Raw genomic sequence first — 13,281 nt, forward strand, 5'->3', positions numbered from 1 at the left:
GGACACAGAGATACTTTGCTCATAATGTGTAGAGAACTGTTCCTTGGTGTATAGGCTATTGTACAACACACATAGCTATTTTCCTTTATTCAGGACATTTAGAATGACAACACATTAAGGAGTAGCCTAGTGGGATTATTCACAAAATTATCTGGTGATCAGGTTATGAAATGTCATGACAAAGACATTTTAGTTTCCATGTTTCATCTGAAATATTAGATTATTTATAATCCTAGGTCTATGTTATTGTTAGGTGAAGTTATGGGTCCTACAGTAGGTCTATGTTGTTGTTAGGTGGATTTATGGGTCCTAGAGTAGGTCTATGTTGTTGTTAGGTGAAGTTATGGGTCCTACAGTAGGTCTATGTTATTGTTAGGTGAAGTTATGGGTCCTACAGTAGGTCTATGTTGTTGTTAGGGGAAGTTATGGGTCGTACAGTAGGTCTATGTTATTGTTAGGTGAAGTTATGGGCCCTACAGTAGGTCTATGTTGTTGTTAGGTGAAGTTATTGGTCCTACAGTAGGTCTATATTATTGTTAGGTGAAGTTATGGGCCAATTTGTTAAACACTTAGTTTAAACCCTCATTGTCAGGCTGATGGCAAAGCTAGCCAAAGAGCATTTTACTGGTTGAAGTGTTTAAGTATAAAGCAATTGATTTGCGACAATAACACAAACATATTAAGCAGGTGATTCAAGCCTACAATTATAATCCATATTGAATGTGAAATGCCCTTATAAGCAACCTGGAAATGGAGGCTATTTTTGCTGTCAGCCTATGAGAATTCCGTGGGAGTTTTCCCCCACGGTGGTGAATTAGTGAATAGACACAGAGCTTAATGTGAGTTTCCTTGAGTAGCACTCCTGATCTTGCGCTGTAATATTCAGAATACATTGTGAAAAACTAAAATCTTTGCTCACCATTTTTGCTCCAGGCAGATATACTACATCCATAACTAGCGGTTTCCTTTTGCAACCAAATTGCGTGTGCTTTGCCCTCGTGCCGCAATTTGAGCAAACACAGAAAGGGGCCTATATTGGAGACCAAAAGTCGTCTGGCACAGTGCTTAGGATTTCAACAACTTGAATAACTTATTTCTAGCCTACAATCATCGATGTTACTACTAATGTGAAAACAAGACAAAATATCACTATTGTTGCTATCTTGACCTTCTTAATTGTCAAATTTAACAGATGTCAATTGTTGTACTACTTCATGGGTATGCTCTGGGCATCACCCTTTACCTCAAACAGAGGAATTCTGCTGTTGTTGGCCTTTAACCATCTGTCTGACTTTGTTGTTCACACAGGAGAGATACGGGACTATCATGGATCCTCTGCTAGTTTCAACGGCAAAAAAATAAAGGGAACACTAAAATAACACATCCTAGATCTGAATGAATGAAATATTCTTATGAAATACTTTTTTCTTTACATAGTTGAATGTGCTGACAACAAAATCACACAAAAATTATCAATGGAAATCAAATTTATCAACCAATGGAGGTCTGGATTTGGAGTCACACTCAAAATTAAAGTGGAAAACCACACTACAGGCTGATGCAACTTTGATGTAATGTCCTTAAAAAAGGTCAAAATGAGGCTCAGTAGTGTGTGTGTGTGGCCTCCACATGCCTGTATGCCCTCCCTACAACGCCTGGGCATGCTCCTGATGAGGTGGCGGATGGTCTCCTGAGGGATCTCCTCCCAGACCTGGACTAAAGCATCCGCCAACTCCTGGACAGTCTGTGGTGCAACGTGGAGTTGGTGGATGGAGCGAGCGAGATGATGTCCCAGATGTGCTCAATTGGATTCAGGTCTGGGGAACGGGCGGGCCAGTCCATAGCATCAATGCCTTCCTCTTGCAGGAACTGCTGACACACTCCAGCCACATGAGGTCTAGCATTGTCTTGCATTAGGAGGAACCCAGGGCCAACCGCACCAGCATATGGTCTCACAAGGGGTCTGAGGATCTCATCTCGGTACCTAATGGCAGTCAGGCTACCTCTGGCGAGCCCATGTAGGGCTGTGCGGCCCCCCAAAGAAATGCCACCCCACACCATGACTGACTCACCGCCAAACAGGTCATGCTGGAGGATGTTGCAGGCAGCAGAACGTTCTCCACGGCGTCTCCAGACTGTCACGTCTGTCACATGTGCTCAGTGTGAACCTGCTTTCATCTGTGAAGAGCACAGGGCGCCAGTGGCAAATTTGCCAATCTTGGTGTTCTCTGGCAAATGCCAAACTTCCTGCACGGTGTTGGGCTGTAAGCACAACCCCCACCTGTGGACCTCGGGCCCTCATACCACCCTCATGGAGTCTGTTTCTGACCGTTTGAGCAGACACATGCACATTTATGGCCTGCTGGAGGTCATTTTGCAGGGCTCTGGCAGTGCTCCTCCTTGCACAAAGGCGGAGGTAGCGGTCCTGCTGCTGGGTTGTTGCCCTCCTACGGCCTCCTCCACGTCTCCTGATGTACTGGCCTGTCTCCTGGTAGCGCCTCCATGCTCTGGACACTACGCTGACAGACACAGCAAACCTTCTTGCCACAGCTCGCATTGATGTGCCATCCTGGATGAGCTGCACTACCTGAACCACTTGTGTGGGTTGTAGACTCCGTCTCATGCTACCCCTAGAGTGAAAGCACCGCCAGCATTCAAAAGTGACCAAAACATCAGCCAGGAAGCATAGGAACTGAGAAGTGGTCTGTGGTCACCACCTGCACAACCACTCCTTTATTGGTGGTGTCTTGCTAATTGCCTATAATTTCCATCTGTTGTCTATTCCATTTGCACAACAGCATGTGAAATTTATTGTCAATCAGTGTTGCTTCCTAAGTGGACAGTTTGATTTCACAGAAGTGTGATTGACTTGGAGTTACATTGTGTTGTTTAAGTGTTCCCTTAATTTTTTTGAGCAGTGTAGTAAGGTGCACCTGTAATTGTTTTAAACATGTACCCCATTTTAGAAGTATTGAAAGATGTAAATGTATGATTTGCATTATCCTAGGAACTAACCATGATATAGAAATGGGAAAATATTGTTGATAAACAACTAATTGATTAGGTATGTTTGGGAATAGCATTGTGTGACTGTGATATGATAGTTGTGTGACTGTGATATGAGAGTTGTGTGACTGTGATATGAGAGTTGTGTGACTGTGATACGAGAGTTGTGTGACTGTGATATGAGAGTTGTGTGACTGAGTGTTAATCTGAAGTTTGGATAGTAACATAGAGATCTATAGTTCCTCACAGAGATCTATAGTTCCTCACAGAGATCTATAGTTCCTCACAGAGATCTATAGTTTATTTTTTGTTCTGCTGGGAGTATGTTTGGAGCTGCTGGAGTAGCTATGGAGAGTCCTTAGTTAGTTAGTTAACGTTAGCCAGTTCATTAACACAAAAGTGAGAACTGCTCTAGATTGGAAACTTACGTTAATTAGAGTGTAAAGCCATGTTGGCTTTATGGAAACGATATACAATATATGGGAAAGAATATAGTTCAGGGAAATAATCCAAACCTAGTTGTGCTTAGTTAGGACATAACGTTAGCTAACTAACGGTACTGTACTGTAGCTCATACAACGCCGACGGTCAAACCCGTCTTTCTAATATTTACGTTAATTAGCTATAGTAACGTTATGGAAGCTATACACAGAAAACCATAATTGTCTTCGTTATTCATTAGTATCTTATATTATTATATAAATTATTTCGATACATATTCAGTGCCAAACATCAACCCAACTTAACCTTTTTAACTGTTGTCGCATCCAAACTTGGCCACCAGCGTTTTCAGTTGTGATTGTGAAGTTCCCGGAAGAAGTCCAGCAACAACGGAGGTTCCTCGATGAACCCACCTTCTAACAAGTTATTTGAAGAACCTTTTGGGGCTGTTTTTCATTGACCAAGAACCCTACGGTTCTTAGGGGATCTGAGAACAACTCCAGTTGAACCCTTCATTTTTAGAGTGTAGTCTGCTCTATTTACTCTCAGATTCAAACATGCTGATTAGCATCAAAGATCAAGTCAGCTGCTGCTGCTCCAATACAGTATGAGGTGAGTCGGTGAACTGAGACGTTGAACTGGGCAGTCAGCTGCTGCTGCTCCAATACAGTATGAACTGATGTTGAACTGGGCAGTCAGCTGCTGCTGCTCCAATACTGTATGAGGTGAGACGGTGAACTGATGTTGAACTGGGCAGTCAGCTGCTCCTGCTCCAATACAGTATGAGATGAGACGGTGAACTGATGTTGAACTGGGCAGTCAGCTGCTGCTGCTCCAATACAGTATGAGGTGAGACGGTGAACTGATGTTGAACTGGGCAGTCAGCTGCTGCTGCTCCAATACAGTATGAGATAAGACGTTGAACTGGGCAGTCAGCTGCTGCTGCTCCATTACAGTATGAGGTGAGACGGTGAACTGATGTTGAACTGGGCAGTCAGTCATTCATTCTGTACAATGGGTCTATCAAACCAAATTGAATTTGATCTTACAGTGAAATGTTTACTTCCAAGCCCCTAACCAACAACACAGTTTAAAAAAAGTACAAATAAGAATAAGAAATAAAAGGAACCAGTAATTAAAGAGCAGAAGTTAAATAACAATATCTAGACTATATACAGGCGGTACCAGTACAGAGTCAATGTGCGGGGGCACCGGTTAGTCGAGGTAATTGAGGTAATATGTACATGTAGGTAGAGTTATTAAAGTGACTATGCATAGATGATAACAGAGAGTGGGGGGGGGGGCTTCCTCTGACACCGCCTGGTATAGAGGTCCTGGATGGCAGGAAGCTTGGCCCAAGTGATGTACGCACTACCCTCTGTAGTGCCTTGTGGTCGGAGGCAGAGCAGTTGCCATACCAGGCCGGGATGCAACCAGTCAGGATGCTCTCGATGGTGCAGCTGTAGAACCTTTTGAGGATCTGAGGACCCATGCTACATCTTTTCAGTCTCCTGGGGGGGAATAGGTTTTGTCGTGCCCACTTCACGACTGGCTTGGTGTGCTTGGACCATTCTAGTTTGTTAGTGATGTGGACACCAAGGAACTTGAAGCTCTCAACATGCTCCTCTACAGCCCCGTCGATGAGAATGGGGGCGTGCTCGGTCCTCTTTTTCCTGTAGCCCACAATCATCTTCGTCTTGATCACTTTGAGGGAAAGGTTGTTTTCCTAGCACCACACGGCCAGGTCTCTGACCTCCTCCCTATAGGCTGTCTCGTAGTTGTTGGTGATCAGTTTTGTGGCATCGGCAAACTTAATGATGGTGTTGGAGTCGTGCCTGGCCGTGCAGTCATGAGTGAACAGGGAGTACAGGAGGGGGCTGAGCACGCACCCTTGAGGGGCCCCAGCAAGGCGGATGTGTTGTTACCTACCCTTAAAAAACATGAGCTGGCGCACACCCATAAAAATTGTTTGTGTGGAGTTGCTGACTAACGGCGAATAAACTATAAACTATCAAAATAAAGTTGCACACTTCATGTATAAACTCCCAGCAATTTAATGGGTATTTACCAACGTTTTGGCATCACTGTGCCTTCCTCAGGGTGATGTCATGAATACTTGAACCAGGTTATGTAGACAAACAGTGCAATTAGTGTAACCAATGACAATAGTGAGGGGTGTGTCATATTGATTAAGTTAATGAAAATTAATTAGTGAAACTGTTAAAAAATAGTATATGACATATTAAACATTTTACACTATTGTTGTCATATAGAAACTTCATGACATATTGTACATCATATTAGCATCAACATACATTATTGTTTCATTCAATTTCACATAATAAGGATATTTAATATTTTCAAGTTCAGAAATCAGAACCCATCACCTGCTACGTAAAAGAGACCAAAGAATGCACAATGGTCAATGCTATCTGGGATCCTTGGGACATCCCTACCCTAAACCCTACCTTAACCATTTTAAATGTCAACTTCAACGGGCTAGGGACGTCCCAAGGATGTATCTCTACCTGAAAATATATGATCTAAGTGATTGATAGTTGGTATTCAGCAGTCATAAAGTCTTAATTACTTTAATGAACTACTAAAATAGTAATTGTGTCATACAGCATAGACAGCAGCTCTACATGTTATTGACTGACTGATCAATTCATCCTTCCATCCCTCCTCAGCCTTCCTCTCCTCTGAAGACCCAGTCAGAGAACTGTTGAGGGACTGGTTAGGAAGAACACTTCTACAGCCAGAGAGGTGAGAGGTCACAGATGGTTTAGATGGTAAATATTTATGTCCCCTTAGCGGTTCATCACGTAAGCAAAAGGTAATATGTTCTATCAACCATGTTCATTTACATTAGTGCAAATTGTCCACTGATATTGGTGCAATTTCTCAGCCCCTTTGGCTATATGAAAGTTAATTTTCCCTCAGGCACACACATTTGATCTTTGATATTATGAAGGTAATTTGTGTAGAATGTACTTTTCCCCACATCTCTTTACATTGCTTATGCATATTCAGTGGCCTGACTGCGTCCAGACTATGTCAAAGGCCCATCCTGGTAGATCTGAACCTAATGCAGCTTGGAGTGATCAGATGACAGAAGTCACATTTAGGTGCCAGGTGTAACTGAGGCCATAGGTGCTCCATATCCATTACTTTGAGCTTTGTATATAATATGACTAAATGTGTTTATTTCTGTGTTGCATGGGGAGTCAAGAAATGGAACAGCAAGGCCACAGAACATGACATAAGCAGAGCTGTGGGAGACCACCTCAAGCCTCTGGTAAAAAATCAAATCAAATCAAATTTTATTTGTCACATACACATGGTTAGCAGATGTTAATGCGAGTGTAGCGAAATGCTTGGTAGAGCCGGGGGTGGTGTTTACCACTTCACCACACCTTCAGCAGGCTTGAAAAGTGGGATTGATCTGTTTGATCCATTTGTTTGTTTCAGTTTTCAGTAGTTGAATCCTTTGACTTATTGTTGATTTCAACATTGTTCATTTTCAAAACAATGCACTGGGTTGGTTGAAAGGTGAAACTAAACGTACATACCATGCACTCTTTTGACATAGTGGAAGATATACTGAATTTATACTGTTTTTCATACTAAGATGGACCAAGATACGTGTTGCTTTTGCACATATTTGTTCATTGGTTTAGCAAGAGTCCGTTGATTGGTTGGTCATTGGGTTAATTTGTTTTGCAATATGTTCAAATCAAGCTTTATTTAAACAGCACATTTCAGACATGGATGCAACACAATGGCTTCACAGGAATAAACAAATATTTACCACAACAAACATAAGAGGATAAAAAACAGAAGATTAACAACTGAAAGACTAATGAGCATTCTAAGGAAATGCCAAAATACATTGATTAAAATATTAACAATTGGATACAATATCCAACCCAAAATATAAGATTGTTTTACTACATTGTTTGTTGTTACGTTCCCCATCAAGAAAACCAGAAATGTCCCTTAAATAGATAGACTTTTATCTTGTCAGCTCCAGGATTCGATCCAGCAACCTTTCGGTTACTGGCCCAACGCTCTAACCACTAGGCTACCTGCCACTACTGAAGAAGCACGACTCAAATCACCTCATATTTCAAACATCCAACCTGACAAAAGATACATGTTTTTATTATTCCATGCTGCACCATACCATGGGACGGTTGAGCTAGCGTAGGCTAATGCGATTAGCATGAGGTTGTAAGTAACAAGAACATTTCCCAGGACATAGACATATCTGATATTGGCAGAAAGCTTAAACTCTTGTTAATCTAACCGCAATGTCCAATTTACAGTAGCTATTACAGTGAAAGAATACCATGATATTGTTTGAGGAGAGTGCATAATTTTTAACATGAAACGTTATTAATAAACATATTAGGCACATTTGGGCAGTCTTGATTATTCTTTTTTTAACAGAAATGCAATGGTTCATTGGATCAGTCTCAAACTTGTCTTGCATTTCAAAAGAAGATGGTACAAAAAAAATACAAAAGAACGGTTGTTTTTTTCTTTGCATTTTCTTTTACCAGATCTATTCTGTTATATTCTCCTATATTCCTTTCACATTTCGACAAAGTTAAAAGTATTTCCTTTCAAATAGTAGCACAAATATGCATATCCTTGATTCAGGGCCTGAGCTACAGGCAGTTAGTTTTGGGTCATTTTAGGTCAAAATTGAAAAAAGGGGAGTATCCTTAAGAGGTTTTAACTTGCCGTGGACAAGGTAAAAATCTGTCGTTCTAAGCAAGGCAGTTAACGCGCCGTGGACGTCGATTAAGGCAACGCCACGCACCTCTCTGATTCAGAGGGGTTGGGTTAAATGCGGAAGACGCATTCAGTTGTACAATTCACCCCTGAAGACAATTAGCGTTTGAATTTTGTCAAGAAATACTGGAGTGACGTAATAAAATGGATTATTGGCCAATTTATTATTCTGCGTCCATGTGTATAGGCTGCAAGTACGTTGAAAATAAGTTGTTTTCAAGTCACTGACAAAACGACATCTTTCCAACTAAAACCGAACGTATATTGGACGTCTTGTCAACAACATTTTGCTATTTTGGTGGGATAGCCCAAATGTCAAAACACAGTTTTAACGTGTTCAAATCAATAACCAATATGCAGAAACAGTTTGTGATATATAGAAACCCTAAATATAAAATGTACTATCTACACAAACATCTGCACAATAGTAATCATATTACAATATATATAAAGATATATTTTACCTCACTGGTTAGACGACAACCTGCAGAAGGCAGTCAGCTACATTTTGGAGTGATACATTTAAATTTAGGGGTCGCTAAACAAAGGAACACAACACTTATTTGTCATCACTCATCGATATCATGTTGAAATCAAATGTGCCGAGGGAGATGAGGTTGCACATTCTGTTAAAACTAACAGCTCAAAGACCACACGGAATCTGGGAATAATGTGTACATCACTGGTTAAAGGACAACTTGTAGAAAACAGCTAGCTACATTTTGAAGTGTTGCATTTTGATTCAAGTGGGTCACCAACGCCGTAAGTGTAACACAACTCTAACGACTCTTTTTTTGTTAGTCACTTTTTGTTAAATCACATAAATAGTACTCTTTCAAATCAGAGCCTGGATTTTCCCCTGAGGCTAATATCCATATCATGCTGAAATCAATTGATAAGGGGGCAAACGTTTAGGCTTCTACATTGTGACATTATTAAAATAGTCCTACTATAATGTTAAAACATTCTACATTGTGACATTATTTCATTGATATCATGAAACAACTTCTTCATGTAATTTCTGATGTTTAGTCAGAGATCTTTTATAATAGTATCTCTTGTCACATTGATCACAGCTAAAAGACTGCTCTCCTGTGTGTGTCCTTTGGTGCACAATCAGATTGCTAGATGTAGTATAACTCCTCCCACATTCATCACAGCTATAAGATTTATTTCCTGTGTGTGTTCTCTGGTGTTTAGCGAGAGGGCCAGATGAAACAAAACTCTTCCCACATTGATCACAGCTATAAGGTTTCTCTCCTGTGTGTCTTCTCTGGTGTACAGTCAGATGGCTAGATGTAGTAAAACTCTTCACACATAGATCACAGCTATAAGGCTTCTCTCCCGTATGTGTTCTCTGGTGTATCATCAAATTTTGAGATGTACCAAAACGCTTCCCACATTGATCACAGCTATAAGATTTCTCTCCTGTGTGTGTTCTTTGGTGTGATATCAGGTTGCTAGATGTAACAAAACAATTCCCACATTGAGCACAGCTATAAGGTTTCTCTCCAGTGTGTATTTTCTGGTGTGATTTCAGGCAGCTTGACTGAGTAAAACTCTTCCCACATTGATCACAGCTAAAAGGTTTCTCTCCTGTGTGTGTTCTCTGGTGCAGCTTCAAAGTCTGTGATGTTGAAAAGCTTTTCCCACAATCTGAACAGTGGTGAGGCTTCTCTCCTGTGTGTACTCGCTGGTGTATTTTAAGTTCTGATGAATCTTTGCAACGTTTCCCACAGTCAGAGCAGCAATGAGATTTCTCTCCAGTGTGAATTCTCAGGTGTACTTTTAGTGAATTTGATCTTGAGAAAAGTTTCCCGCAGTCAGAGCAGCAGTAAGGTTTCTCTCCTGTGTGTACTCGCTGGTGTATTTTAAGTTCTGATGAAGATTTGCAATCTTTCCCACAGTCAGAGCAGCAGATAGATATCTTTCCTGTGGGTCTCTGCTGGTGTTTCTTGAGGTGTTCTGATGTGGACAGACTCTGCTCTGCCTCGTCAGCATCATGATGTTGTTGAGGCTCTCCAGAGGATCCACGATAGTCACTTCTCTCTCCTGTGTGAACAACAAAGTCAGACAGATGGTTAAAGGCCCACAACAGCGGAAATCCACTGTTTTTTTTAGGTAAAAGCCCAGAGCATACCCATGAACTTGTACAACAACTGAAGTCTGTTCAATTATTTGACAATTGTCTTAATACAGTCAAGTGAGCAACAAATCATATTTGGTCTTGTTTTCACATTAGTAGTAACATCGATGATTGTTGGCTAGAAATAAGTTATTAAACTTGTTGAAATCCTAAGCAGTGTGCCAGACGACTTTTGGTCTCCAACACAGGACCCTTTCTGTGTTTAACAAAATTGCGGCAGGAGGGCAATGCTAACGAAATATGGTTGTCGCAACGCCTCCATTTAATGCAGAAGTTTTCTTTTTTTACAATGTATTCTGAATATTACAGCAAACTATCGATCTGTAGGACCCATAACTTCACCTAACAACAACATAGACCTACTGTAGGATCCATAACTTCACCTAACAACAACAGACACTATAAATAATGGACAATAAAATATCTTTGTCATGACATTTCATAACCTGATCAATTGTGTGAATAATCCCACTAGGCTACTCTGTAATGTGTTGTCATTCTAAATGTCCTGAATGAAGGAAAATAGCTCTGTGTGTTGTACAATAGCCTATCCATCAAGGAACAGTTCTCTACACATTATGAGCTAAGTATCTCTGTGTCCAAACAGACTAATGAGACCCTACTATAAATAAAGCAGACAATAACACATTATAAAATTCAATTTGTTAGGGATGTTGGATCCAACATGGAGCACAGCATAACTGTCTTTACATGAGTAATGAATGAAGAAGCACTTTGGTTGTTGTTGCATGTTGTGATGTTTGTCATGATACTGTCATTCAGAAAATGATTTCCTAGATCAGCTGATGATACTTGAACATGTAACTGTAACTAAACAGCTACAGTATTAAGAATTATGTGTAATTATTGAAGAACTGCGTTAATGACAGTATCGATTTGGGTGTTAAGGTTAAGTTAAGGTGACTCTGAAATTATTTAGGATTTCTGTGCCAATGAAAACTGTTTCCCCAGCGTAATATAAGGGGACACTAAATGTTACGTAGGTAGAGTGCATTTCAGAGATCTGAATACAAAAACCTGTACTAACAGGACAATAACCTAAACCACAAGGCCAAATCTACACTGGAGGAGCTTACCAAGATGACATTGAATGTTCCTGAGTGGCCTAGTTACAGTTTGGACTTAAATCGTCTTGAAAGTCTATGGCAAGACTTGAAAATGGCTTTCTAGCAATGATCAACAACCAACTTGACAGAACATGAAGGATTTTAAAAAGAATAATGAATATTCACATGAAGATCAGTCGCCTATTGGATGACATTACGACTTCCCATCAAGCCAACTCTTTGAATGCCTTACTATGACATCACTCCTGGGGCAGCAGGTAGCCTAGTGGTTAGAGCATTGGACTTGTAACCGAAAGGTTGCAAGATTGAATCCCCGAGCTGACAAGGTAAAAATCTGTCACTGTTCCTGCCCACTGTTCCCACTGTTCCTAGGCAGTCATTGAAAATAAGATTTTTTTCTTATCTGACATGCCTAGTTAAATAAAGGTAAAATAAAATAAAAACTCACTCCTTCAAGTTTGCAGTTGTCTAAAAAAACACTATTTTGCTCAAAACATTTATTTGTTTCCCTTTAGTGTGTTTATACTTTACTGTATTTATATATCACTTTTCAACAGAAAACGTTTTTTTTTTTATCACTGGAGGACGTCATGAACAATTCATACAGTACAAAAACATATTCAAGTGTAGAATGCCCTTTTAAAAATCACACATTAGATCAACAACTGCAGAGTTTGTGTCCCTGTTTTATAAGATAGTACTCACTGTATTTACTGGTGTTAATCAGATCAATGTCCCTGTTTTATAAGATAGTACTCACTGTATTTACTGGTGTTAATCAGATCAATGTCCCTGTTTTATAAGATAGTACTCACTGTATTTACTGGTGTTAATCAGATCAATGTCCCTGTTTTATAAGATAGTACTCACTGTATTTACTGGTGTTAATCAGTTCTCCAGTCTTCTCTTCTTCGTTCTCCTCTAATGTGACAGTAATCTCGCCCTCCTCATCCTTCATTCCAAAAACGTCTTCATCTTCTTTCACTTCATCCTCCACTCCAAAAACTGCATCTTCCTCCTTTTCTTTCACAGTAACATCCTCCTCCTCTTTCACTCTGAAGGCGTCTTTCTCTTCTTCTTTCACGGTAACAGCCTCACCCTCTACTTGTTTTTGTATTGTAACATCCTCCTCTTTCACCAGAGCTTCTTTCTCCGTCCAGCAGACCTCTTCTTTAACAGGAGAAGAGTAGCTTAGTGAACTCATGGTCGGGGATAACAGCTAGCTAGCATTAGCGACTAGACTAGTGCTAACTTAACCAGCCAGCTAGTTGACTTACACTGTAAATATTAAATTAAATGGGGTAGCTAGTTGTTTCCACATCAGTATATGTAAATCACAGTGGCAATTAAACCACGAAATTATCTAAAGAACTTGAATGTTCCGACTTTGTTGGCTAGCAAGCTACAGAGGTGGCTGCAGTTGTTGAAAAGCGTTCCGTCCACTAGATTATACGTCACACTATAAACATCGCCTGAAATACACATATCGCCATCTGCTGTCTGGAGTGAGTTAACGCAGTTGAGGAGGGAAAACTTTTTTTCTTCTTCATTGAATTATAATATTATAAAGCAGTTTAGGGAAACGTTTTTCTCTCTCCATTAAATATGAATATTATATCAACACGTACAAAGAGCAACAAGTGTTGTTTGATTTGTTCAGATGTTTTTTATGAGAATTTAAAACAAACTCTACAAACTCTACATCTACTCCACATCTGTATTTCTGATTCAGTCAAATAACTAGATATCAAAATAAGCACCTAGTTATTGATACCCTTGATAAAGATGAGCAAAAATGTA

The 13,281-nt window shown here is 40.2% G+C and overlaps 1 protein-coding gene across 1 annotated transcript; it reads right to left on the reverse strand.

Annotated features, from left to right (window-relative positions):
- Window positions 1-7,161: 7,161 nt before the first annotated feature.
- On the reverse strand, window positions 7,162-12,910 carry LOC139560510 (oocyte zinc finger protein XlCOF22-like). The gene is made up of 2 exons (XM_071377372.1): window positions 12,352-12,910; window positions 7,162-10,299 (listed from the first exon to the last, which is right to left on the reverse strand). Exons 1-2 carry the CDS (start codon window positions 12,683-12,685, stop codon window positions 9,242-9,244), a joined length of 1,392 nt encoding a protein of 463 aa, XP_071233473.1. The 5' UTR covers window positions 12,686-12,910; the 3' UTR covers window positions 7,162-9,241.
- Window positions 12,911-13,281: the final 371 nt, after the last annotated feature.

This window comes from Salvelinus alpinus, chromosome 30, assembly GCF_045679555.1.
Source record: "Salvelinus alpinus chromosome 30, SLU_Salpinus.1, whole genome shotgun sequence".
NCBI classification, from domain to species: Eukaryota; Metazoa; Chordata; class Actinopteri; order Salmoniformes; family Salmonidae; genus Salvelinus; species Salvelinus alpinus.

What these genes read in the sequence shown, in the direction of transcription:
- LOC139560510 (XM_071377372.1), bottom strand. Translation starts at nt 12,685, where the DNA reads ATGAGTTCACTAAGCTACTCTTCTCCTGTTAAAGAAGAGGTCTGCTGG. An exon ending in GATTAACACCAGTAAATACA is followed by an intron (nt 10,300 to 12,351) that starts GTGAGTACTATC and finishes TTGTTCACACAG; the next exon opens with GAGAGAGAAGTGACTATCGT.